Source organism: Idiotropiscis lumnitzeri, chromosome 6 (assembly GCF_059441095.1).
Source record: "Idiotropiscis lumnitzeri isolate Australia: NSW breed Sydney's pygmy pipehorse chromosome 6, RoL_Ilum_1.0, whole genome shotgun sequence".
Taxonomy (NCBI): domain Eukaryota; kingdom Metazoa; phylum Chordata; class Actinopteri; order Syngnathiformes; family Syngnathidae; genus Idiotropiscis; species Idiotropiscis lumnitzeri.
In genome coordinates, this window is record NC_142396.1 from 1,756,343 (window position 1) to 1,784,328 (window position 27,986).

At 43.4% G+C, this 27,986-nt stretch overlaps 1 protein-coding gene and 2 long non-coding RNA genes across 9 annotated transcripts in view; 1 reads left to right on the plus strand and 2 right to left on the minus strand.

Annotated features, from left to right (window-relative positions):
- The window catches only part of LOC148334437 (uncharacterized), a 66,726-nt gene extending 54,845 nt beyond the window's left edge, over positions 1-11,881 (minus strand). For all 3 annotated transcript variants that reach the window (XR_015844094.1, XR_015844092.1, XR_015844093.1), the window contains exon 1: positions 11,492-11,881. This is a non-coding gene — a long non-coding RNA (uncharacterized LOC148334437). The remainder of the gene's footprint in view (positions 1-11,491) is intronic.
- cspg4 (chondroitin sulfate proteoglycan 4) overlaps positions 1-20,151 on the plus strand; it is a 55,592-nt gene extending 35,441 nt beyond the window's left edge. Inside the window, exons 2-11 of the mRNA XM_088298746.1 lie at positions 1,059-1,222; positions 1,647-5,201; positions 6,579-6,767; positions 6,855-7,130; positions 9,456-9,632; positions 13,297-13,495; positions 13,576-13,707; positions 14,577-14,737; positions 15,588-15,771; positions 16,589-20,151. Coding sequence (XP_088154872.1) covers positions 1,059-1,222; positions 1,647-5,201; positions 6,579-6,767; positions 6,855-7,130; positions 9,456-9,632; positions 13,297-13,495; positions 13,576-13,707; positions 14,577-14,737; positions 15,588-15,771; positions 16,589-18,453 — 6,902 coding nt within the window. The 3' untranslated portion in view covers positions 18,454-20,151. The remainder of the gene's footprint in view (positions 1-1,058; positions 1,223-1,646; positions 5,202-6,578; positions 6,768-6,854; positions 7,131-9,455; positions 9,633-13,296; positions 13,496-13,575; positions 13,708-14,576; positions 14,738-15,587; positions 15,772-16,588) is intronic.
- On the minus strand, positions 12,449-27,490 carry LOC148334439 (uncharacterized). Of its 5 annotated transcripts, none has more exons than XR_015844090.1 (5): positions 26,373-27,490; positions 26,138-26,292; positions 25,507-25,658; positions 24,465-24,618; positions 12,449-13,723 (listed from the first exon to the last, which is right to left on the minus strand). It is a non-coding gene; the product is annotated as an uncharacterized LOC148334439 (long non-coding RNA). The 5 variants fall into 5 exon arrangements; XR_015844089.1 differs by having other exon boundaries at positions 12,450-13,723; positions 24,479-24,618; positions 26,373-27,489; XR_015844091.1 differs by lacking the exon at positions 12,449-13,723 and adding an exon at positions 13,947-21,922.
- Between the last annotated feature and the right edge of the window lie 496 nt (positions 27,491-27,986).

The window sequence follows — 27,986 nt, forward strand, 5'->3', positions numbered from 1 at the left end:
AATAAATAATTATAATAATAATAATAATAATAATTCAGCCGCATGGTTCAAAATCGAGGAAAAAAGTAGCATCTTATAGTCCAGAAAATACGCTACCTTGTTCTCAAAATGTGCTGAGTAAAAAGCACAGAAACATGTTTTGAAATTAAACTGGTAAAAGTAAAGGGTAGCCTGATGAAAAAAAAAAAAGTATAAAGTTCCAGAAAAAAAATACTTAAGTACATTAAGTATTTGTCATCTCTGGCAAGACGTAACGTACGACGACACATTTTGGTGGTAGCTGTTGCACATTGATGTCCTGAATCATTTTCTTCCACGTTAGCTTAATTATATAATGTGACCGTTGAACGTCTGGTCTCGTTCCACTTCTGTGTTATCGCCAAATCATGGCTGAGAGTGTTTCTTCAGCTATGGTCAGAATGCACCCCATGGCAGCATGCCCACCAATTTGTTGATTTGAAGCGAATAGACTCATGGGAAAGTCCTTAACGGAGACAACTTATTTACAAAATCATCTTCAAGTATGAGATTCTGAATCGGGAGCTGTCACTTGGCTTGTGGAGAGCCCCCCCCCCACCACCACCACCACCACCACCAACACCAACACCACCGCCGATATATCTTGAAAAAGTTCCGGGGAAACCCAGGTTGCGCTAATGGTTGTCTTTGGCATAGATCCAGCGTCAACTCGGCTTTGCAACAGGAAATAATTTACTTTCTCCACGGCTTCCTGCATTTGCCGAGCGCCCTCTGAGAGCAGCTGAATGCTGAATTTGCATACCATTGAGAACATATCAAGGATGTTCACTATGTCCTCAGAAGGGGTTACGACTGACTAACTCCTTACCAGACTAAAGTAGTCTCTCCGGAGCAGGATGCAAGACCGTAAACAGTAGTCACACTGGAATATCTAATAAAATTTTGGTCTCATTTCAATGCTGTCATGTGCTTTGACTGGATTAAAACAGAATTAGGAGAATGCCTTCGGCCTTGACATGGGTCCACTTTTGCAGTTTTAGATCAAAAGTAACTTTTTTTTTTTTTTTATCTTCACACAGAATCCTATTTTGGGGACAGCTTCTGCAGTATCCAAAGCTTCCAAGATGTCTCCACTTTCCACGTGACGCTGCAAATGAAGACGAGCCGCAGAAGTGGCCTACTTCTCCTGGCTGCTGGAATGGAGGATTACCTGTTCATTGAGCTCCTAAATGGGAAAATACAGGTGAGCGGATGACTTGGAGGTGGTAGAAATGCAACTTGAGCTTTTCGGAAGCAGTAAACAAACGGGAGCATGACTGCTGTGCACTGGTTGTGTCACGTGACAGGTTGCAGCTCGTCACGCGGCTAGCGAAGGTTCGGATCCTGGCTGATGCAGATTTCTATTGTTAGTGTATTAAAAAGTTGCATCCAAAAGAGCGTCCGGCATAAAAACTGAGCCAAAAAAATGCTGGGAGTTGGAAAAACATGTTGCGTTGCGGCCAACCCTGATTGGAGCGTACCAAAAGGCAAGAATAAAGCCGGACTATTGCCATTTTAGACCGATTTTAAACGTAAATTTGCTGAACAATCAGTCCGTCAGGCTCACGCCAGGCAAAAGACCATATTAAATAATAATCACTGACAGAAATGTTGTCATATTTCCGCAGGCTCGGATGAACATGGGCGCAGGCGAGGTGATCCTGACATCATCGGAAGGTCTCCAGCTGAACAACCTCGTGGAGCACAAAGTTTCCCTCACACTGCAGGACGCCAAGCTCACCATGACAATCGATGAGCTCTTCTCCACACACGTCCCCGCTGGCGATGATGGGGAGGAACTGAACATTGACCAGGGCATTTGGCTGGGAGGAACCGGAGAGCTTGACACGCCCTACCTTAGCAATGCCATCCCGCCTTTCCGTGGCTGCATGACCAACGTTAAATTCGAGTCCCATGAATTTGACATTCTAGGCACACTCTTTAAACAATGTCACGACACAAAGGAATCGTGCAGCAGTGAGTTTGAAGCAGGTGACGGAGAGGCGACCAGTTTCAGCACTCCAGATTCTTTTGTCTCCTTTCCCACTTGGAGCGGAGCGAGCGGAGCTCCGAGAGTTTTGGAATTCCTTATGAAAACTACCATCGAGGATGCCCTTCTTGCCTTTCACCCAGGGAGAGAGACGGACTTTATCGCTATTGGTATTGTGAAAGGCTACCTTAAAGGCGTGTTGGACTACGGCAAGGGTATGGAGGTGATTGAGAACAATGAGGTGCAGCTGGATGATGATCAGTGGCATCGAGTTCGGGTCCAGGTCAGTCAGGATTCATTTGAAATGAACATAGACAGCCAGATCGTCTCGCTTCCGCTTGATTCGACTCAAAAACTGGACTTGGTGGGAAATTTATATTTAGGAGGCATTCAGGCGAAAATGAAGGATGTATTTCGCGCGAGTGACTCGTTAAATCGTGCAGAAGAGGAGATGACCGCCGAGTCGTTTATCGGCTGCTTCGGAGAGATCAAAGTCAATCAGAAGGATAGAAGCTTACAGGACGCACTGGTGACCAAAGATGTTCATGTCAAATGTGAAGGCGAGGACTACGACTATTCCAGTTATTATGACATCGACGCGACAACAACGTCGCCACCGCCTCGTACTCAGTACGTTGATATTGAAACTACAGAATCACATTGCTACCCAACAGATGACATGCCAGCGATATTCAAAAATGTGACCAAGCTCCTCGATGTAACGCCATTGCATGTGCCGGAAGGCGGAGAGGCATTTCTTGACATTGACCACCTGCGCCCGACCTTTGACCTTAGTGCTGCCGACATGCGTCAGTCCCAGATCATCTTTTCTCTCAAGACCGACCCGTGGTACGGACTGCTCGACATGAATATCAACACAAAACGCACACAAAAATTCACACTTCTGGATGTCGTCAACCAGAAAATCAAGTACATGCATGATGGACATGAAAGACACGCGGATCGGATTCACCTAGAAGTGGTGGCCAGCAGTAATGGTTACCTCCCAGAATGCCTTAAAACACCTCAAAGTTATGTGCTACCGGTTGAAATCGTCCCTGTCAAAGACGTTCCGCAACTGAGTGGAGGCGAGATCGCCATCACAGAAAACGGCAGGACTCGCTTGAGCCCTGCTCTTATCCAAATCACAGATTCAGACCCCCGCTGTGGCAACTTGGTGGTAACGGTGACGTCGGAACTTTCCGCTGAAACTGGTTATCTTGAGAAAAGTCAGGAACCAGAACGAAGAATCACAGAGTTTACTTGCAAGGATCTAAAGGATGGGAATATCTATTATGTGCACAAAGGGGGCAAAGCTAACACAATTAGCCTGGAACTATCTCACGGCCAATCTGTCAGGCACTCTGCAAATTTCAAGTTGGCTTTGATTCAGCCACATATGACCGTTGTTACCAACACTGGACTTCTCTTGGCGCAAGGCAGCAACGCTTCTATCGGCGTTCATAATTTGGCAGTCCTCACTCACCCTCGCCATGGCGATGTCATTTATAACGTCACACAACCGCTCAGGTATGGGGAACTGAAGATCATGACGAGTGATGGGATGTTAAAGACAATCACAGAGTTCCATCAGTCTGATCTGGATCAAAACTACCTTCGGTACTTCAGCACAGATTCCAGCGACCAAGAAGATGTTGTTGTTGAACAGATTCAATTTGACACGCACCTGGGAACGTTCTCCCTCAAGAATAACACATTTTTAGTTAAGATCATGACTTCGCCTGTAAAACTCTCGACCCTTGTGCCAATGGAGATGCAGGCCGATGAAGAGTTAATCATCGGAGCCACTGAACTTCAAGCTGAAGTGAAAGGGAGGAACCCAGACCCGGATAATGTCAAGTACGTTCTTATCAAGCCCCCAACACTGGGTAGTCTCCAGATACTGGACACAGAGTTGAATAAAGGCGACACCTTCACTCAGAGAGACATTATGGACAATTATATCAGCTACAGAGTTCTGGTGCGAAGAACTGTTGACACAACCGATCAATTCCAGTTCAGAGTCTTTGCCGAGGATCAGTACTCTCCTTTATACACGTTTCCAATCAGCATTCTCGCTGATTCTGATGCCCCCATTTTGACCAATGAGGTGCTAATTGTCCAGCACGGAGGAGAGCAGGTTTTAAACAAAAAACACTTGTGGGTGGAATCGAGCGGATCTTCAGATTTTATGTATCAGATCAATGAAGAACCAAAGCATGGACGACTCATAAGGGACTCCCCACCAGGGCAGGCTCGATTCGAGGGAGCCATTCGAGTGTTTAGTAATGAAGACCTCCAACTTGACAGACTCGTATATCAGCACGATGGTTCCAGGACAGCTCAGGATGAATTCCACTTCACAGTATTCGATCAGGGAGCAGACAGGTTTGGCGTCCAGGAGACCATACGTGACATTTTTAGAATATCTATCCAAAGCAAAAACGAACATGCACCCCAGCAGGTTGTGGATAAAGTTTTCAACGTTGTCCGCCATGGACAACGCCTGCTCACAACCGACGATATCCAGTTCAAGGACGATGACTTGGGTTTCAACGATTCCCAGATTGTCTATGCTCGTGAGGGTATCCTTTCTGGCAACATTGTCGCTGCACAGAATCCCTCACAGTCCCTTTTCCGTTTCACCCAAGCCGACCTGCGAGACAAAAACGTTCTATTTATTCATCAAGGAGCGGATCAGGAACGTTTCCCACTGCAAGTGTCGGATGGCTTTCACAAGACAACCGCTCTGCTGCAGATTCAAGCGGGTGAACCCTACCTGAGAGTGGTGAACAATACAATCATCGTCATTGATCATGGAAGCACCAAGACCCTCGACACCACATTGCTGAGCGCCGAGTCCAACATGGACATCAGGGATGAGCGTGAGATCAAGTTTCGGGTGACGTCACCCCCCAGCGACGGCAGGATTATTGTAAGCGGCATTGAGGCGCAAGAATTCAGCCAGGAGGATCTGAAAAAGGGTGTCGTTTCCTACGAACATAATTACGAGAGCCTGAGGTCCAAGGATGCCTTCGGCTTCACGGTCCAAGCAAGAGAGAATTCTGAGGAGGGCACATTCAGGATTAAAATATTCAAACAAGGTTTCCTCACAGAGCCTGAAGTGATTACCAATGTGGTCATCGTTTCCTACGAGGGCGAGCACACCGTCATCAACTCTGATTTTGTCAAGGTAATTCTTAACATCCTTGTAAAAATGTGTTGAGGGAAAATGATGCTTTAGTTTCAATTTTTGACATTGTGTTGAAGTCAGACGAGTGTGTGACAGAATTATCTTCACCTTATGGGATGTGTACGTTTATTTGATGGGATTCCGGCCGCTTTTATCAAAGCGCTCACCGTAGAAATGCCTTGTCTGGAATCTACATCGCGGCCACACGAAAGCTGCACTAAATGTGACGGCGCAGACGCCGCTTTTAATCTAGTTTATGTACTAAATTGCAGTCTATTAAGTGAGGAAAACAGAGCATTGCGGATCCCGTGGGGAGCTTCCTGAAGCCCACCGTAATTTGTAAGAAGGACCCGCTTGCAGCTCATCTGGAAAGCAGTTAATGGGATTCAAATCATCCGTCAAGTCTAAACACATTCCCATTTTACAGTTCGTAGCTTGACTTTTAGACTAATGAAGAGCCATTTTGAACGCAAAATACTTCAATTCAAAGTGCATTAAAATATCCACTGTCCAGAATGGGGATGAAATTCATCTAAATAATAAAAAAAAAAAAACAGCAACGCATACTTCTTCAATATGTTCAAGCTCTCCGCCTTGATCGTATGGTCTTTCCAGAGGTAAAATATTGACTTGGCTTGTGGAATTGCATCTAATATGTTTCCTACAACGCTATGAAATGCAAAGTAGCGCCATGTGAAATATAGTGACAGGGAGCGGTGACTGCTAAACAGGCTTGAGGCTCCAGGGAGCTGATTAAAATCTTCTCCAAGTCGGCTGACCATAAATCTGTCTGCGTGTAAATGTGTGACATGACACGGCCTACACCCGTGGCCCAATTTCTCACATGTGTTAATGAAGTTGAATGTGCTTTTTTTTCGCCCCTGAATTACCACCCAGCCACAATTTGAGCACAACAGCCAAGTACCATATTTTCCGGACTATAAAGCGCACCGGTATACAAGCTGAAGCAGCGTGTTTTCGAAAATAATATAAAAATACATTTTAAAAAATTAAATCAATAAATACATAAATAAAATAGAAATAAAAAATTTAAAAAATAAATAAATTTAAAATAATAATAAATACATAAATAAATAAATGCATAAATAAATAAATCGAGACTTGTTTAGCGTATTTTCTGAACAATAGAGCACCCCCTACCGGTGAAAGAAGAATCCACAGAAAAGCTGCACCGTTGTATTAGCCGCATAGTTCCAAAATCGAGGAAAAAAAGTAGCATCTTATCGTCAGGAAAACCCGGTAAATAATTCAACATTTGGACCAGGAACACGTTTCTGTTTCTTTGACTTTTGTCAAGCTGTAGCCGATCTCCCTGCAGACGATTGAACCTTCCGGTACATTTTGCCATTTGCTTAGGTGGAGCAAGCCGACATTCTGCCGACAGAAATGGTGTTCACCATCAAAGAACCGCCTCGCCTCGGTCACGTGGTCAAGCTGACAAACGGCACGGATGGCACGGACTCGCCGATCCTCGACTACATTCACTCGTTTACGCAAGAGGACATTGATCACGGACGCATCCTCTACGTGTCTGCATCCGTCCAGGTGTGTTCTTTAATCCCTGTCATCTGATGTTTTGTGGGTTTTTTTGTTTTGTTTTTTTGACGTACTTGTGTTTCCATGTCTTCACAGGGTGTTGATACCTTTACCGTGGAGGTCAGCAATGGTTTTACCACCGTGGAGGACCTGCGCATCGCCGTCAACATCGTCCCTCGAATCATCCCAGTTCAGCCCTTCAATTTTACCGTGAAGGAAGGTTTCAGCAGAGTCATCGACGACCAAGTCATCAACATCTCACATCCCTTCTACAAATCCTTCAACATCGAATTTGTCGTGGAAGAGCCGCCGAAGCACGGCGAGATCCGTTTCCAGGACGGAGATGAGCTGACTTATTTCACATGGGAAGAGGTACGGCACGAAAGTCACATGATCGATTTGCAACGATAAGTGCGTTCGAAGGACGGGAGTGAAGTGGGTCAGAACATCTCATTCATGTTGTTGTGGAGTATTCTAGCGCGTTTGTCCGTGAGGCGTCACCGTCATGGAACTTTCTCCGGTTATCAGTGAACACAAACGCTTGTTGTGTTGTGTCTCCCGCCACTTTTAGGAAAATATTAAAAACAAATGAGCAAAGGGGGGGGGGGGGGGAGATGTTACCACATCGTTTAGCTCGTCAGACACATATCCTCGCCGCTCCCACATCCAACCCTGGCCTACATCTTTCTCGTCGCTCTCTCGCATCGCTTCGCTTCTGGAAAAACTGACACTGGTTTTCGAGCGCCTGCGGCCAAAAGAAACCGGCGGTGCGCATTCCTACGAGAGAGTTCCCACAAACCACCCATATTTGTTGCTGCCAGACCCATGCAAACCGCTCTCCGAAATCTCAAAACGAAAAAACTCCACGGACGGGAGGCCTGCCTGGCCATCGATATAATCTGCCACGACTGAAAGACGGAAATGTTTTATGCGTGCACTCCTCACTTTAACGGCCACACTCGCAAATGAACACCACATTGAGCCTCTGGAGCCAACTGTAATTTTTGACTATTTTCCACAAGTTGAACAGATCCAAACTTCTCTCTGGGACACCGGCAGGTAGAAGTGTGTGTGTGTGCGTGTGTGATCATGTTCTCAAATGGGGTTCGTAGAGGTTATACGAGTCAAAAGTATTACAAAATGACTCGTATGGATGACCCTCCGCCAACAGGTGAAATAAATCAGACGAGGCAGCTCACAGCAGGAAAGCCGTCTCTGCTAATATTGTTTTTCTCCTCCGATCGACCTTCACTTAAATCAGTGATTCCTTTTGGGTGTGCAACGCGTTATGAGGACATTATGAAGAGTTTGTGTAGCCATGTGATGCGCGATTATCTCAGAGGTGTTTTGATGGACAAATGCATCAAAGTCTATGGTTCTTAATTTGTGAACTGGCAACAGAAAGGGCCCTTACCCCCAGCACACCAAGTGGTTTCTTCCAACACCCGAGTGATTAATTACAGAGGAATCGCCAAAGTGGAACATCAGTTGTCCACATTTCGATTCTTAACTAGCATACATGAGTAAAACTTTATGGAGGATGGAGAGCCAATCAGGGGAGGAATGACGTTACCGTAAACAAGGAAACTTTTATTATTCCCGAGAGTTGTATTTTTAGGTGAGAGTTTTTATCCAATCAGAATTGAGCTAGCTTGTGTTGCCAGGCAGATTTCAGAACACCAGAAGCATGCGCCATTTGTCCGAATAAGATCATGTTTATAAAATGTAAATCAACTCAAAATAAAAGTAACTATCCTGTACGGTAAATATGAACGCACAGTAACAATGGAACAAGCAAACTTGCTTGACTTTCATGACTGTGCCCCGCCGCTAATGACCTAGCTTGTTATTCTAGAAGCAACCCGTCATGTGGGATCCATTTGGCACTTCCCGCTCCCCGAAGCGTTTCCTCTCGTCGGAGCACTTTACCGGCTTTTATCGAGATAAATGTACAACTGTCGTCTGTGGCGAGCGGGCTGCCAAATCACTGTCGGAAGTGTCAAAATGGCTCCAGTCGAACAGGACTTCAAGGCCAAGCGACAAGAAGCGCGCAAGAGATGTGGCGCTTGCTTCTTTTGTATGCATGGAGGCGACGGAGTGGACCCTGACGCAGGTGGCGCTTTCCGTGGCGGCTCACTTGACAGCGAATGACTGATTCCTTTGTGTTTAGGTCCCATCCCACAGAGACGACGTTACACGTCCCTTTTGCGGCCAGACATTACGAGCCGATTATTACTTTCTGTCTCTGTGCAGCACAGCAAATAATAGCTCTGACTATGAAAGTGCATGCTCTCCCTAACGTTACCTTACGCGTCCTATTCCGTACACTTTTGGTATGTGAGTCCCATCGACATTTGACAGTTTAGATCATCTATCCATTATCTGTAGCGCCTCTCCCCACATGGGGGTGCTGGAGCGAAAATGGTTGTTCGTCTCTGTGTGCCCTGCGATTTGCTGGCAACCAGTTCAGGGTGTGCCCCGCCCACTGCCCGAAGATACCCACCAACATGGTGTGCACAAGCAAAGTCAGACCTGTGAAGCAACCATGTTAGCCACAAACTCACCATACCGTCCGAATTTGAAAGCATTACTTTGAAATGACTCAGGGAATGGAAACAATTTAGTGCGGCGTGTAGCTGTCAGGGTTTTTGTTTGCGAGCCCTGCGAAACGTGACAATCCTTTTCTGCCTGCCGCAGATAAAACTCGGACACATCTACTACGTGCACGACAGCACCGAGAGCACCAAGGACAGCTTCACCATCTCCGCCTCGGCTTATGAGATCGACCGCCGCAGCCTTCCCGTCACCGTCGGCGTGACTGTCAGGCCTGTCAACGACGAGCCACCCAAAGTGACGTGCAACACCGGGCTGGAGGTAATGTTTTGGAAAGTTTCCCTCGCTGTTGCTTTGAGCTTTTATCTTCCTTGACGTACTCACTGGGGAAATGTTGCAGACGTCAAATCTTTCAAATCTCGTTGCACACTTGAGTACAATGACAATAAAGGGATTTCGAATTCTTCTTCTAATTCTTTATGGGTTGAACCTTTCCTGCGTCTTTGATGAGGATTGAAGGAGGGTAGAAAGAGGACCGAACCGATATTTCAAGCTTACAAACATAAGGAAACTGTCAGTCAGTGTCAGCGCCAATGCCAACTACTGGAGTGAATGAGCAATTACACTTTATTGTAGCATGGCAGGAAAAAAAGCATGTTGCCCAGGGTCACATGCACCGTCCCCCTCAGCATCGCACCGCACCCGGGGGCCCGCCTCACTATTTGAGAAGCACTGGGTTATCCAGAGGTACTTTAGATGGTTCAAAGTGTGTGCTGCCGATTGGTTCATTCTGAATACAGCCACATTCCCACCAATTACAGGGTGTGCACACTTGTGCAACCCCGTTATCTCAGTTGTATATTTTTGCTTCCCCTCTCAATAAGAATACAAGAAAAATTTCAATTGTGTTGTTACAGGTAGGAAAAGTCTTAATTACTTTTGATTTGATCAAGGGGGTGTAGACTTTATATACACAATAAAAAAATTCATAATATTTCGTTTTGGGGTCCCCCCCCCCCCCCACACACACACATAGATCGTGAAATACAGACAACACAAGTCCGTCAAAAGGTCTGCTTTGACTTTAGTCCAAGTTTGTAAGCATCCCTCCATAGTTTGAAGTCTTGAGAAAAGTCCGGCGTAATCATCTCCCACAAGTGGAAAGCAAGCGTGTCATTCCGTCCCTCCTCCTGCGGCTCCACGTCTCCCGGCAACCCATATTTTAGGAAAAACCACCAAAGCCTCCGCCATTTGATGCTGAGGCCTCCAACGTCCGGCGGTGGCGCGGTGATGTGCTGCGGCGGCGCGCCGCATGTAATACGATAGCACGGCGAGTGGCTCTCGGGCTGATTTAAAGCAGGAAGTTCGTGCGCGGTGACCTCTGAGGCTTGCGATCGGGCGATGACGACTACCATGGGCTCAGCTCAGGCGCTGTTCTAACTCACCGCTGATCCCTTTTGGCATAGACTGCTGGTCTCCAGTAGCGTTTGCACCAGGGGTGGGCAACCTACAGCAAGTGGGCCAGATGCAGACCGCCATACAACGCTAAAAACCTCAACGGACCTATTTTTAGAAATTGTGATCAAAATTACAATCCATCTACGATCGTTGGATAATTTTCCTCTCAAGACTAATTTAAGATTTAGCATGACCCAACTGTTTTTTGCTATTACTGCTTTTATGGCAAATTTTAAAAAGCAAAAACATGTATTTTTAAACGACACTTAAAATTATATCAGTCATCAATCACATATTCCACCAGATTAAATTAGATTTATTTATTTTTTTTTTTAAGGAAAGTCCAACAAAAAAAATAAAGCTTTTGGGAAATATCTGACTGCTAACCCAAACACAACAAGTTATTTTAGTTCAGGTCTGCAATAGTTGGTCACTTGTCTGCCATGGGGAACTGGCACGTATTGGTTGCTAGCATTTTAAGAACCTTGTAAAATCTGACAAATGTTTTTGACTATTTTATTTATCTTTTTTTCTGGTCTCTCCTCATATTTGCCACATGTTGCTAGGCAGAATTCGTAGACCACTAGAAGCCATTTTACAATAGAAATTGTCAGTCACACACCACAAAAGGTTTGTGTAGTAATTTAAGGACAGCATCTTAAAAAGGAGAACAACATGGCGTATTTAAAAAAACACTATCGTATCCGAACACGCCTACTCACCATTTATTCGTTTCCGGGCGCCGTGTGAAGTTTGTCACTTGTTCAGGTTATCCTTCATTTTCTTGTCCCATTTACGACAAAGTGTGTGCAGACCAAAGTCCATATTCAGGGAAAGGGTGTTTTCAAATAACGAGGGAGCCTCAAAAACACAAGAAGCATTCAAGTAATGTTCAAGTTGTTTTCACGTATTTACACGTGTCTGAGGGAGGAAATGTCATTAATTTTGTGTAAGCTTATTGCTTTTATGTCCTCCATTCGTTTACGTTGAAAAAGTATCGATCCAGTCATTTGTAAAAGCACCTCGTCCTTTTTTTTTTTAAAAGCACCTGGTTGTGCTGTCTCATTAATGCACAAAGCATGCGTCACTTGTGCAGCGCGCCGATGTCGCCATCTGCCGTCACTTTCCGGAACTGCAAGATGACGTCACGAGGTGGCACCTGGCTTCGAGCAACTGTGCGCGCTTGCAAGCTCATTTTAATCTTTTATAAAGCAAAATGTTGCAATGATTTTAATTTTTCTTTGATTCATTATTTTTGTAATATTACTTTGTTTTTATGCTAAAATGAAATATTAGTTTCATATCATTATAATCATAATTATGCACATTTAAAATAGTACAACTAAAAAATAAAAGCAAATTAAACATTTTTCATAATAAAAATTGTAATATTAATAACTGTTATATTGTATGTTTTATGTTAATTAAAATTAAAATTGTATACAATATTTATTCAGTATACAACCCAATTGGGTAATTAATAAGTTAAAAGTTAAAATACAATTTGTAATTAAATGAAAAAAAAACAATTTATATTTAACACGAATAAATACATGCATACTCCAAAAACAAATACTGTTATGTATTACATTATGTTTTACTAATGTTTTCAATGTGATTTTAAAACTTGCACAATAAAAATATTAATGAATTGAAATGAAAAATACGTAAAAATTAACATATCCTAAAATCGTTGTAAAAAAAAAAGTATTTTTTAATTTTTGTCCAAATTCCTTTTTTCATGTATACTTTAAAACATATTTAGAGTGTCGAGCACATATCGTCTATACTACAGCCCTTTGATGGACAGGAGCCCCCTCCTCTCATTTGAAATGAGCTGCTTTTGGCTTCAGTTACTTGCAAACCTGGAGATAAGCACTGTGGAAAACAGGACGGATGGCGATATGAATACTTCATAGTAGGGCTGGGCGATATGACCTAAAATCAATATCGCGATAAATTGGGCAATTTTACCTCGATAACGATAAATGCACGATAAATTCCCCCTGAGGACCAAAATCAAAATACATGCAGGAAATGCATATTAACTGCTTTTTTTATTGACCAACTGGTACACATTACTTTCAATGAAAAACAGAAGTACAAAAATCATTTGAATAAACATTCAAAATAGCATGCTTTGCATGACTTGAACAATGTCACAAAGAACAGGAGAAAAAGGGTACCTCTCACAAAATCCTTTTCTGCAAATATATCGTGCCGAGATGCTGTAATGCCATCTGCAAAGGCCTAGATTTGCGTAAAGGTATCTTGTAAACAATATAAATCATGCCATGTGCAAAGGCGCTAGTCGCCTGTAAACAAAATACTAAATAAAATGGGCAAAATGATGTCGGTCATTCTAATAAATTTCCGTAACGGTAAATTTTCGGTTTATCGCCCAGCCCTACCTCATAGTCATTGACATTATTTGGGGGTTCAACAGTGTGAGAACATTACATCACATCCCATCAAGTTTTCCTCATGTTGTATTTTCATTCATGCCTTCTCGCTGGTCACCCGGCAGGTCCTCGCCGGCGAGGAGGCCGACATCACGTCCAGCATGCTGAAAACCGAAGACGCCGACAGCCCCGCCGAGGACGTCTATTACCACGTGGAATCGCCCACCAACGGGATGGTGGCCTTCAAAGACTTCCCCGAGGAGGCCGCTGTCAATTTCACACAAGCCCAAATTGACAACGGGGAGGTCATTTTCATTCACGAGGGTGACGACACGCACACGCCGGAGCGTTTTGCGCCATATACGCTTGTGTGTGTTTCAACGTCAGCTCTTGGGTGTCTCCAGGTGAGGACTCTGGTGGGTTCAGCTTCATGGTGACAGACGGCGAACACACGTCTCCCCTCTACACATTTGTGGTCACGGCCAGGCCCCTCACCATCACCATGGTGACGCAAGAGGAGCTCATGGTGTTTCCAGGTGAGGCGTCCACATCCTGCTCAGCAGTGAGCAGAGAATAACCAGTGAAAAGGCTTGAAACTGAAATACAATCAAGAAACTTCATAGCGGATTTTTTTTATTTTATTTTTTTTACTGTTTGTAATTATTTTTTACTATGCAGTTAATTCCATTTCTATCATATATATATATATATATATATATATATAGAGAGAGAGAGAGAGAGAGAGAGAGAGAGAGAGAGAGAGATAGATAGATAGATAGATATGTAATTTTTTTCCCCCTCAATAATCTTATTCGGTTATGATTATTATAAACAGGAAGTTGACGCACGTGATTTGCCCTTCGCGGGCCACATCAGATCTGGCCCACGGGCCTTGAGTTTGACACCTGTTGCATATTGGGGGAGTTTGAATTATTTTATTTTCGTGATGTGATTTATTATTAGATTGTTTTGTTTTCATAAGTAGTATGGTTTTTTTTTACCTGTTAATTTAACAACTGTATAAAAAAACATTTTTTTTTATGACTTTTCATTTTTGTAAGATACATGCTGCTAAAACATTTCATTATCATCAACGCCAACCTTTGCAATAAACTTCTTGCCAATCATTTTTCTTTTCACCAATGATTTTCATAAAATAAACGTCCAAAGCAGTTTTTCTTTTATTTTTGGACGTCCATTTTCCAACTTCTCTACTTGCATTCTACTGATGAGGAACATAAAAAAAATGCTATTTAATATTGTCAACCCTTGAGTACTTTGGAACCTAATAAGCACTCCACACGTGAAATGATATAAAACATAGACTAAACCGACTCTGGAGTCTGCTTAACTACACAGCCTGCAAGTTAATTTTCCACCGATTAACGCGTTTGTGCGCCCGCAGGAACAAGGCAGCCTATCACTAGTGCCAATCTGGGTGCTGTGACTAACGAGGACGGAAATGAGATCAGCTACTCGCTGGTCCATCCTCCACGTTTGGGAAGACTCATCCTGGCCAATGACAAGAACCAAATGGAGGAAATCACTCGATTCTCCCAAACTCAGGTGACCGCGTCGCGCGTCTCAAGGGTCAACAATCGCACATTGACGCTTGTCTCGCTGAAATGAGCCAGTTGAGCCAGTGACAGTAGACTGACTGTCGCCACCTAGTGTCGTATTGCTTGAAGTTCACCTGTTAAATTGTTGCCAAGCGACATTTTGTAACTCCAAAAACTCATAAGTTGAGGTACTCGTATGTCAAGGTACTCACTGGAAGCGCTTACAGTTTTCATTCCAAATGTCTTTTATAAACTCTCTCGATATTAACGAATAGAATAGTTTAAGTTAGCCCTGTTCTCTCTCTGATCCAGAAGGTGGCGTCAATGCGCATCGTTGAGCTCGCAAATGTCTTACACTAACTCCGACGCCTTGACTCTCGTTACAAAGAAAAGCAAGGAGGCAGACAAACGCATTCATTTGTTCTCTCCGTCGACGAAACAGAAAGTCCGCTTGCCAACTGCTGAGAAGAAACGTCTCCATTTGATTATTTGAGTGATTTGGCGTGTTTGTTTGCGCACTCGTATTATAGTTACTTGAAAGTGCGTTTTATATGAGAAAGAGTTGAGTTCAGGACATCGCGAGCTCAGAAAAATAAACACAAGCCGCCACATTCCGACGCTCGGTCCTGAGATGCGGGGCGCCAATTTCACTGTAGTTCTTTTCGACCTCCGGGGGGGAGGAAGATGTGGGCAGAAAAAATGTCAGCTGTGCTCTCCAAAATAACAAAATAATGAGCTTCGCTTGTAGATCGGCCTTTGAGAACATCGTCAAAGGCAAAGAAATAATAATAAATAAAAAAACCGGCAAGTTGCTGTCTAACTGAACGTCCTAAAGTCGTGTCTCTTGTTGTCCTCAGTTGGAGTCCGGAGCCATCTTCTATGAGCACCAGATGCCCGACAAGCCCTTCTGGGTGGTGAGGGACTCGGTGGAGCTCGTTCTGTCCTCCCAGCCCGCCCCGGATGTCCGTCACGTGCTACCCATCACGATCTCCTACTATGCAACGCATAGCAACATTTCCTCACAGATGTGGAAGAACAAAGGTGAATGTCAAGCCAAAGGCCAAAGACTTTGCCACTGTTCCATGTATAAGATTCTGTTCGTTCGCAATTACGATTTTTCCAGAAATCACTTTTTTTTCAAGTTTCTGATTGGCTAAAAAGGTCTTGTGATTTAGAAGTTCCTTTGGCATCGGGTAGCAGGTTTTCACTTACAGCCAAGTTAATAACAAATTGTTGACGTCTACAGCCGTCAATGGCAATGAATGAGTTGAAACCACTGAACTTGTTGGAAACAATTGACCAGTGATTCCCTTACACTGTACCGTGGCACATTAGTATACCATAAGAGATCATCGAGCTACCGTGGGAAATGAGGGATAATAGTTCTGTGATTGGCTGGCAACCAGTCCAAGGTGGAACCTGACTATGAGGACACGCACGGTAGAAAATGGGGAGATGGCTGAGTCCTTGGTGATTGAGTGTCCAGGCGTAGTCCACCTTTGGTTTCGATCCAAGGCAAGGGAGAGGGCAGCCAATAATCCTCTGCGCTGTTTTGACTGTCTTCTGGAGCTTCACTCTGTCTGCCTCAGTGCAGCCACCATACCAGGTAGAGACACTGTAGGTCAGCAGGCTCTCGATGGACGAGTGGTAGAAGGCCAGCAGCAGCATAAGGGATAAAGAAAATATGTGGATTGATAGGATAAAAGATGTCCCTGTGTTTGCGTGACCATCATGCATCTATTGAAGGTTGTTTCGCGAGGACTGTCCAGCAAATTTGCTCATACTGCAGATGAAATAATGACTGGCTTATTGTTGGATCTTGTACGCCCTTTGTAATGTGCTCATTGTTTCCACTCAGGTCTGGAAATCGTGCAAGGCCAGAGGAAAACGATCGATGATTCCATCTTTGACGCTTCCAACCTGCAGGCCAGCCTTCCTGAGCCAGAGAGTTCAGATGTGGTCTTCGAGCTCAAACGTTTCCCTGACCATGGACGTGTCACCTTGGGGGGTCGGGACCTTCCCCGGGATTCACCTTACTTCACACAGGGGGATGTGACTCGCAGAGAGTTGGAATACCTCCATGATGATTCTGCGGCCTCCTTTGACAGCTTTTCCTTCAGGGCCCGTCTGAGGTCTCGGGCTGATGGTGTGACGTCCGACTCCGTAGTCCTGGAGGAGATCTTTAATGTCTCCATCAAACGACGGGGATCTGAACCCCCTGAGCTCGTCACCATTGACCAACTACTGGAGGTTCTACAAGGATCTATGATGATTGTGACCCGGAAGCATCTGAACACTCATGATGAAGACAGCCCCCCAGATGAGGTCCATTTCAAGGTGACCAAAGCCCCTAGAAACGGGCACCTGGTTGACGCTCACACCATGGACACCCTCTCTGAGTTCACCCAAGAGATGATCAACAGTGAGCAGGTGGGCTTTCACAGCGATGGCAGCCTTGCAGACGGCTTCGTGGAATTCATCGTGTCAGACGGGGAACATGAGACGGAACCACAAACACTTCACATCGGAATCCTAGCTCGTACCCTCATTCTGGACAAAGCCCCGGAGATCAAGGTCAAGCAGGGAGATGATGAGACTCTGGTGACCGAGGAGATGCTGAGAGCAAGCACCGGTGGTCCCATGGAGGAAGACGTCCTCTACAAGATCACAAGTGTTCCCAAGTATGCAGCGGTCATGGTGGACCGACAGCCCACTTCAGCCTTTACCCAGAAACAGATCAAGGAAGGAAGAGTCAGCGTACGCTTTGTCAAGTCCACCTCACCGCGTGACAGCGTTGCATTTGTCGCTCGGAGTCGGGCAGCGAATGTCTCATCTGTTCTGAACATCACGGTCCAGCCCTTGGCCAAGATTGCTCAGGATCCGCTACTACCCGAAGACTCACTTGTTCAACTTGACAGGAAGCTTTTGGATGCAACACCCCTGGCGAACAAAACCAGGACCTCCCCGACGTTCATGGTCATCCAGCAGCCGCGGGGCGCTCGGTTCGTCCGGTCTGGCGGTCCTGGTGCAGGCCAGCCCGTGGACTCGTTCAGCCAGCGGGACCTGGATGAAGGGCGTGTTGCTGTAGAAATCCCCAAAAGCTCCTCCGGGTCCCAAGATGGCATCACTCAGGATGAGGCTCGATTCTTACTCAAGGCTCATGGGGTCCCCCCAGCAGAGTGTGTGCTTTCCTTTCAAACTGGTCCTTACAATGCCTCTGGTGTCTACCCTGCCACTCTGCTGAGGGTGCCCTCAGAGGCCCCAGGAAAGGACAGGAAGGACAAGCCCAATGTGGGTGCGTACCCGCTCCCAACCACCGAAAGCCCTCGTTGGAAAGCCAACCAGGACCAACCTCACGGGGATGTCCATACCACCGCAGCCCCGTCTGACAGTGGCTCTCACCGGAACCCCGTGGTTACTCGACGCGGCAACATCTGGTCCATTCTCATCCCCATCCTTGTCATCCTCATCCTTCTGCTCCTGGCAGCCCTCTTGGCATACTACCTGGTCCGTAAAAACAAGACAGGCAAACACAACGTCCAGACGGCGGCGGCGGCCAAGCCGAAAAACGGCGAGGTAGCCGGCACGGAAACCTTTCGGAAAACCGACCCAGCCAATAACATCCCCATGTCTAACATGGATTCCAAAGAGGCCGACCCAGAGCTGGTGCAGGACTGTCGGACGACGACTCCCGTCTTGAAAAAGAACCAGTACTGGGTTTGAGACTTTAAAACCCTGACCCCGACAGAGGTGGATCCTCAAGTATTTGGAGCGCTGCCTCCTCCAAGTTTTCTCAGTATTAAAGACTTCTTGCCACAGCAGTTTGATGGATTTTTGTTCTTTGGCGCAAACGGTCGCTTACTTATCTTGACTTAACTGTGGACTGATTCTCAGGCAACAAAACACTGAATAGTTGTTTGGCAAGGCAAGAGGCAGTTTGTTATCTTCGAATGCCATTGATATTTATTTTATCATTCCTTTCTGTCAAAGGGCACAAATGACATAAACATGAACCGTGTTTGCAAAAAAAAAAAAAAAAAAAAAGTATTCTCGTGTGCTCAAGCATTTTAAATCACAAGCTCCCATTTCTTGCTCACAGTTTGCATCGTAGATTAGCTTTCAGAGGTGAGCCGTTAAGTGTACATACAATAAAAGATCATGTCAACACAGTTTGGTCGAGATGTCCAGAATATGGACTGACAGTCTGGATTATTGTGGCCTTTATGCACCACCAAGGGCCATTTGGTGAATTTGGCGGCTGTTTATTCAGTTGGGCCGTACTTAGTTTTATACCAAATCTGCTTGCGGGCCGGATTGGACCCGTTTGCGGGCCGGATTGGACCCGTTTGCGGGCCAGATTTGGCCCGCGGGCCATGTGTTTGACACCCCTCTCTTTTAGTCCGTAGACCTAACTGTCCTGTAAATGTATGTGTTGTGTTGTCCAGAAGATTTCAAACTGCCTTTTGCCTTTTCTGCTTTTCCAGTATGTTTGTTTTTTTTCCCCACTCTTTCTCAGGGCTAAATTCAGTTTCACATCGCTCACTCGAAACATTTCAGCAGCCTATTTTGTTGTTTTTTTTTTGGAACTAAAAATAACTCAATTTACAAACTTGAATTTAGCACCGAGGACTGAGCTTTTCTGTTTCAAAAAGTTCTGCTGAGCCTCCTTCACTCGAGTGGACTGGCGGCACGAAGCGGGACGGGAAGTTTGGACTGACAAAGATCTGGACAGACTAAGTTTGGAATTCCACGGAAGCTGTTTGGCGCAGGTGGTGATCGGAGCGGACGACCATTTGGTCCAGTTTGTCGCGCGTTCGAAGCATTCCATACTGTATGTAAGATAAATATAGTCACATACTGAGATAATGACGATTTTTTTTTTTGTAATGATGAAGACTTTTACTTCCTTGTTCCTCTCTGATTGGTTGAACTTGTGGACCATATGCGGCACCATGCGAGCGCATTTGACTCGATTGTATTAATGTTATGAAAATCCCAAACTATTTAAGCCACAGATGCTTATAATGTATTAGAATGAAAAAAAAATGGGGTTGCTGGAACAGAAATTTGTCAATTTATTACCTTTGGGTGGGAAAAGTCGATTTTAAATTGTTTGTCTACTAAACAAGGAGTCAAAGTTCTCGCTTTGGTAACTTTTGTCATAGCGTTAAAAACTTAACTTTTTTTTAAAAAAATGTACTGAAATGTCTTGACAGCTTAAATCGTTGGAATGAGTTTTTTTTTTTTCCAGTTGGCACAAAGCTCAGGAAGTGATGTGTTCAAGGACACTTCGTCGTTCCTGTGAAATGTTTGGGTTTTCTTATTTCTCACCTTTTTTTCCTCGCTACATTTGATTCTCTTTTTTTTGTGTAAATAAATCTGTCTCTATGTTTCGCTGTATTCTCATTAAACGACATTTAATGAAGACTAACCGCTCTCCTCTCCAGCTTGCTGCTCCCCTTTTTTTGACTTCTCGTATCCACAGTTTCATCAGCGCGCCTCCTTTGTTCATTCATTATTTATTATTTCTTTCATTTCCCTTACATCACCCCACACTATAAAATACATTTTTTTTTTCCTAAAATGAGCTTGGTTCCATGTTCTGGAACATGACAAGCGTCCTGAAAGGTTTCCATTACACTAATTGAAATAAAAACGCTGATGCAACAAGGGCTCCGCTCATTGATTTGTTCATTCACACAACTTTAAAAGTGGGACCATGTAGGACTCCATCAGGAATAATTTCATTAGAAGGAGTCATTCTTGAAATGGGTTTTGAGGTCAAATCCATGCCTTCAATTACCATTAATTAAATGAATATCATGTGAGTGGTTAGCACAGCTGCATCGCAGTTCAATTTCACGGGTTCAAATCCAGGCTATTGAGAACGGATGGATGAATTTTACTTGTGATTTTCTTTTTTTCTATTTTCTTATGCCGAATTTGAGTTGACGTTAATAATAACTGGTGAGATATTGAGGCCTTGCTGACTGTATTAATGAAATCATATTTGTAAGAGCAGACCTTTTAGATAATAGTGATTAAATAATGGGAGTCGGTAAAACATTTGAGTACCAATAATTATAATGATAATTTCACACAACTCAAAAGTCATTAAAAGGTTGAATGTAATCACGTGTATGGCTAACATCGGACTGAAAGTTTCTTGTAAACGTTTTCTTTTTTTTTAGGATTTAAGTTACTGTTATAACAATAATTAATTACTTTCTAAATAGTTCAAATGTGTTATAAAATGACTATTATTATTAATCATTTGTAGTAGTAGTAAGAGGATTAGTTTGATTTTGATAGATGTAACTCACTAACCAGACCAGCAGGTGGCAGTGATGTACAATATTGCCCTTTATGTGAAAAAGAATGAACAACATTCCAGCCTACTCGGTGAGCGTGCGTGCGCGCGTTCTGACTGACGCTTTTCACAAACTGAGCCCAGCTGTCCGTGCGTGCGTGCGTGCGTGCGTGCTAACGTCATCACATCTCAACTGCGATTATGCAAGTAATGTCCCCGCTGGATCTCTTTCAAGGGGAATACAAACCAGACCTTCTTCTTGTTGTTGTTTACTTACGTTCGTGTAAAACTACGTTATGGTTTTAAATTTTACACCACAATTATTTCGCTTTTTGGGCCTGAACAACCATTCACACTCACATTCTTACAGATGGACCATTTGGAGTCATTAATTAACCTAATATGTAGTGTAAGATTTTGGAAAGTAGAAGTACCAGAGCCAAGAGTAGGGACTCAAACTCAAAACGTAACAAGTGTGTGGCAAGCAGACTAAACATAAACACTAGTCCACCGTGCTGAGAAGCTTTAATTTGTTTAGAAAATGCCATCAAAGGCTCTTGCTGGCAGTAAACAGCCAACGGGTCTTAGGTTGCCCATCCCTGGTTGTAAACATTGTCCTTGTTGGAGAAAAAAAAAAGCCAATGTTTTCCTTTATTTCCGAACCTTGAGCAGACATGATGTTCCCTCCAGATGCGTCAATCCTGAAAGCAGCACTATTCTTTTAGGTCTCTGGCAGACGTCGTCTTGCGTAAGTTTGGAGCAAAACGATTAATTCTGTCTTTTGAAAATAAAATACAAATAAAAATAGAAGTGGAAAAACAACTCCAGACTGGGAAGAGGAGGAGCCATTCTTGAGATGCCAGCAGGATAAATACTTGTTTCCTTAAAGTGGGAAGAATTAAAGCAAGACAACCACAAGAAGTTGTTTTTAACTTTTGAACAAGCATGACGTCATCGAAAAAAAAGAAAAAAAGTACTGGTAACCACGACGAGTTTTTCAATGAGCTTCGATTAAAAACAAAAAAAAAAAAAAAGGAAAAAGAAGAAAGAAAAACGAAGCCAGCTTTGAAGATGAACAAACACAAGCACTTCCTGTTGGGCTTTAATCGAGCCCGTCATATCTCTGCGGCCAATTGGATCACATCGCCTGCAGGAAGTGGCTTCCATCTCAGAGTTAATGACTTGATGCCGCTGGCAATTCTGAGATCTCCACAAAAAAAAAAAAAAAAAAAGTAAATGCGACCCTCAATTAAATATCCAAAGTACAATTGTTAATTACAGTTCAGTTGTATTTAACTTAAATTTTGTGTATATATATATATATATATATATATATATATATATGTATAAAAAATCTCCCATGCAGCTGTCAGATTGCCGGATAGCCCCTACCCACCCCAAGGCCATATGTCGTGGTCACGAGGTCAGTGTAACAACACTCTTGCACAGCCAACAGGGAAGAAAAGCCCATTCAGAGAGAGCGCAACACTCACATGCTCACGCGCACACGCACTCTCAAGACAGCTGGAGGTGAGATAAGTGATTGTGAATTGTTGTTTCCGTCACGCTTGTGAGTAACACGCATTCATTCATTCCGTCTTGTGTCCCAATGTCGGCTAATTATTGGAGTTGTAGCTTTACTGTCGGTGTTCACTTCAAGTTAGCTGGCGTAGCTTTTAAAGAGTTCCGTGCTGCAAATTTTGCAGTCAAGCGTTGCCCGTCTGTCGAGTATGTCGATTCTCAAAGCGCGGCAAAAGTCCTACTAGCGCTATGTGGGCGCCCTCTGGTGGTTTGTGAAAGAATCGCAACAAGTATCGTTCTGTTGTATTTAACTTTTAAGACCAATACAATTACACAGACTCTTTAAAAACTATTTCTTTACAACCTGTATTGAGGAAACTACTTTTTTTTTTTTTTACTTTTACGTGCAAGACTCATATATAATGGTTGTTCACCAGTGTTTTGAAATGTGTCTGTGTCAGTTCACGTTATCCTGCAGACAACCGATGAGCGTTGTGAACATTAGACGCTTTTGTCTGTTTTTGCCGAGGCCTGTTTAGGTTTGCCTTAATGCGACAGAGCACGCTGAACACGGACTCGCTTTACGCTGATGACTTCCTTATGTCTCGTTACAATTGTCAAAACATGACGAGAGCCGCGAGTGTCGTCCAGTAAAGACATTTTTCATCACTGGAAGGATACGAAATGACAACCCGAAAAATTTACAGCCTCAGAGACAGACACAAACAGCAAAAAGTTAATAATAATAATAATAATAATAATAAAAAATGACAACTACGTAATTTATGTCATGTCACATTTCTTGGCAATTCTTTTTATGACAATCTGAATTGAATCCTCAATATTTTTTCTTTAATTAATAATAGCAACTAAAGTAATTAATTTCAGTTTTGATTATTTATTTAATTATCTTCCTATTTATTTCATTTAATGAAAATACCCCTCAAAGGTATACTATTTGTTATTAAATATAAAAAACATGAAATGAATTAATTTAGTAAATAATTGTGCATTGAATAATTTACAATCAGTCCTAAAATAAAACTATTTAATAATTGTATTTATTTAATAGGTTCAATATAATGACTAATTAACACTGCAATTTCTTTTAGGACATTCAAAGTAATTATTCCCCATTTTGATGGAATAATAATCATCTAGGTAAATGGTGTTATATTTATCAATCTCCCCTATTATTTACTTGCTAATGTTTTACAGAAAGGGTGAGTTAGTTTTTCAGAAATGGCCAGAAAAATAAATCCTTCTTAACGAATCATAAAGTTGCCTTTTCATGCTTTCCCCTTAAAGTGCACGCCACATTCCAATCACAGCGTGAACATTAACTCGTTCACACCAAGCTAACAGCAACGCCCTCACCTCATTGTGGAGAGATTTAAAAGACACTTTTGCGGGGAAAATTGCAGAATCACTGTTCTCACATATCCAAATTCTGCTTCCGCTTTAACCGTTAGCGTGAGCCATCGTCCTCGTGCTCTCGTCCATGTTTTTGTATTTTCTAGCCGCGGGGTCCAAGTGAAGTGAAAAAATAAATGAGAAACTTGAACGCCCAGCATCCACAAAAGCGTGATTGCCGCGGTCATTTTGTCTTAAAGGCCAAAAAAATATCACTGCCGCTGGCTGACTAAAGTTATGCTAACTCGCGGCTAGCCTCGTCCGTAGCCTATCATATTCTTCACATTGATGTGAGATTATATCCGAGTGTTGGTGAGAGTTTTTATCCAATCAGAATTCAGCTCGCTCGTGTTGCCAGGCAGATTTCATGATACCAGTCGGACGCACTATTCATCTGAGGTCTTCGGATACAATCGTGAAACCTCAACGTTGTGTGGGCGAGACCCGGAAGCGCTTCGCAACTGGGGGACGATGGAGCGGTCCACAACACCTGCACTGATGTACCTCGACTTTGCATTCTCCATCACTTCATCCACATGCCGAAAGAGTGACGCCACCAGGGTGGACCCCCGTCTCCTCTCGCAGTACATTCTTTGCGAGGTTGTCATAATCGTTCGCGTTCAGCTGATTAGTTGGATCTCTCCCTGTAGCAAACACAGAAAATATATGCACTAAATCCCCGTGTTGACGTTGGCAACGCGGAGATACCACGCTGCAATATGATCTCAGGAAGTGTCTGAGGTGGTCCTCGCTGTCGAGCAGCGGCGCGAGACGGTGGTTTCATATCCACAAAGATGCTGACACGCAAGTTATTTTAAGAGGGAGAGTCCTTGGGGAAATTCACTCCGGGGCTGTCAGGCCGCCGCTGCTTTTCATCATGGCCGTTTCTCGACGCAATTTGCCAATATGAAGTCATCGAGCCGAGTAAGGGGAAAAACATTGGCCTCACGCCCAAGAATTTGACAACAAGCACAACTCTTAACTCATTCGCTGCCATTGACGGATATACAAGTCAGAAAGTGCATTCCTTTACCCTGGGCTGTGCACTTATTTTTTTTCACTTGAAAACATTACCCAGGTGTCTTAATAATACAACTCCGACAGTCTTTTGTTAAAATACCCTAGGGATTATGAAATAGGGCCCAATTTCCACCTCCTTTTAACAGCATGAACTTGACTGAGGTGGCGGAACTGTTTCTTCCACATCAGCTCAGCCCACCCTCCTCTATCTGCGGCGAGGTGTGCCGACGACCTCTATCACGATGACATCAAACACTGACAAAATTACAGTGGGATGGGGATCGCGCCCTACTGTGAATAGCAGAAATCCGTGAGTGATTTACGACCTTAAAGCATTTGTAATTGCCTCTACTGTATTAATAGTTTTAACCGGGGTCAAGTCGGGTCCTCGTAAGCCCCTATCCAGCCTGCTTTAGATGTCTCCCCCCTCCACATTTTCAGGCTTCTACAAAGCTTGCTGATGAGTTGATCGTTTGAATGAAATTCAAATGAAAAACAAACCAGAGTCGTACCTCAAAGGTGCGAGGAGTTACAGCGGCTTTTCACCTTGGCCACTACGGGGATCTCGTCTCCATCTCAAATGCTATACGAGCGGAGGGCCCGGAAAGCGCCCTTCAATTACGTAGACATTTCCCTGTTGATGTAGAAGAGCCTGGTCCCGTGGCTGGGGAGTCAAGTCAAGAGAGTCAAATCAGACATCCGACATATTGCAACGATTTTTTTCAAAGTTATACAACAACAAAAGTACGATCATACCATTTCAAATTCATATTACAACATCTAACCCAGGAAAACGTAAGATTCTCTGCCAAGGTGGATCACGTCAACATGCAGTACTTCCTTGGGACCGATTATTTAAACAGGGCTGGTGGCATGTCAGAGCAAGAAAAAAATATCCAAATATCCGAGTTCACTGTATAGCAGGTGAAAGCTCGCAGCCTTGAGTCCGTCTTGACATTTGGTCATTTAAACCTGGCTGTGTTTCCCCAAAAATTGTCTTTAAACGATGTCATGGAAACTGCATGCAGCATGTTAACAGCTGACTTGCACAACAGTTGCGTTGAGCATGTCATCTGTTAGCAGCTTGTCTTCTTTGATCCAAGATCTCAATCCCGTTTCACGTTCAGTAGCGCTTTCACTTACCGGTCCAAACATTCTTCCTTGTAGCTCTCTTCACAACAACACTGACACAGGCGGTTCTTGAGAACGGGCGTTTATTCCTTTCACATCTTCTGCGGTGGTCATGAATTGCACAGGACTTGCACATGCCATCACGGAACTTGCACACCCCGTGAGAACTACATTTATAATGCAATAGAACAGTACAAATGAGACGCAAAGCGTCGACAAAGTAAACAAAAGCACAACAAACAAATACCTCGTGGGCCGCGCACCGTGAAAAGAGGTAAAATGTTCAATAATCCACGAAGGAGTTCCTTTTAGTGTTTTTTTAGTGTCCTGACGAGTGTTTGACGTCAATCTAACTTCGAGCAGGAGCATTAGCATAAACTGTTGGACATGCGCAGTTGAGTTGCAATTAATGTCCTTGACTCTAAACATTCCGTAATACCAACATAAAAAATAAAAGTTCCGGACATGAAAACAATGTGACATTATGGACTATAATTAACTTACTAACATGTTCCCTTCTTGTTACATTTAAATAACACATCACCTATGAACACATACAACTATGTATTAATTTCCAACAAAATTACACAAGTTTTGACTGACAAACTATAAATTATTATTTTGAAATCTAAGAGTTGCGAGCAACACTTCCTGGTCGACAACCCTGTGACCAATCAGGGACGAGAACAATGTCACAGTTTGGGACGTTCTATTTGCTTCGTGATTCTTTTTTTTTTTTTTTTTTTTTTACTTCTGAGTAAGGATGAAAGAAAGAGAAGTTTATGTACCAATGAACTGATTCAGAGCAGAGCAAGCAGATATTTTTATGCGTCATCTTTAATAATAAGGCCACTCCGCACTAGACACATTAAAGTCAGTCAACATGAAAGATGTACTTGTAAAGAAACTTTGGGGGCCTTAAGAACACTAAACATTTGTTTTGGCCACATCCTTCCTAAATTTTGAAATACTAATGAAATAAATATGAAGAAGCAAAACATTGCGGCACTTACCAAATTCTGTTTGTGTTCTTTAAACGTGATCTCAAGGTCATCTCGGCATTAAATTCTTTACCTGAAGCGAATTCAGTTTTGTTTGGCTGTCTGCAGTCCTTTCGACACACCGCGTGTGTTAGCCAACTAGCAATATGCACACTCGCCAAAAAGCGTCTGTCTTTGTGTATCAGCTCAGACTTTGCGTGACCTCAAAGCATTGCGGGAGAATCTTCATCCTTGCCAAAACCTCGCTTGTTTTTATTATTTCAGCTCGAAGGCAAATCGTGCTTCCCGCCGCTGCGAAGGAAATTCTGTATTGCAGCGATTCGGGTTCAAGTTGAACTATTTCAAGCATTTTGCCCACAGTGATATCAAGACGATAAAGCTATATGCGGCAGAACATACGTCACGATTTCTACGTGGCTGAAGAACTATTGACGTTTTGCACATTAATTCATTCAGTGCCCGCCGTTTTGAAAACAGTTCTTGATATAATGATAATAATAATAAGGGTGAGTGAAATCAAATTTCTAAGGCAACTTCAATTCAATTTTAAGTTGACAAAAAAATTATATTTATAAATTTATATATATAAATTAATTTTTAATTATTTTTTTTTTTATACATGTCTATATTTTAAAGATGTTCCAATTGAAATTACTGTTTTATCCCCCAAAAATTAAATTTGTGTTGTTTTTTTTTTTTCTTTTTTTTTACAGAATTGTCTTTCTGGACTATTTTCAATGAAAACAAGCCTCCTTCTCCTTGTGATGGATGTGCACCAACCTGATATTGTCATGCCTCGGCTCTCAGATAGCGCCCAAACGGAGCCTTTTACATCCCCTAGTGAGATAATAGTTGTCAGT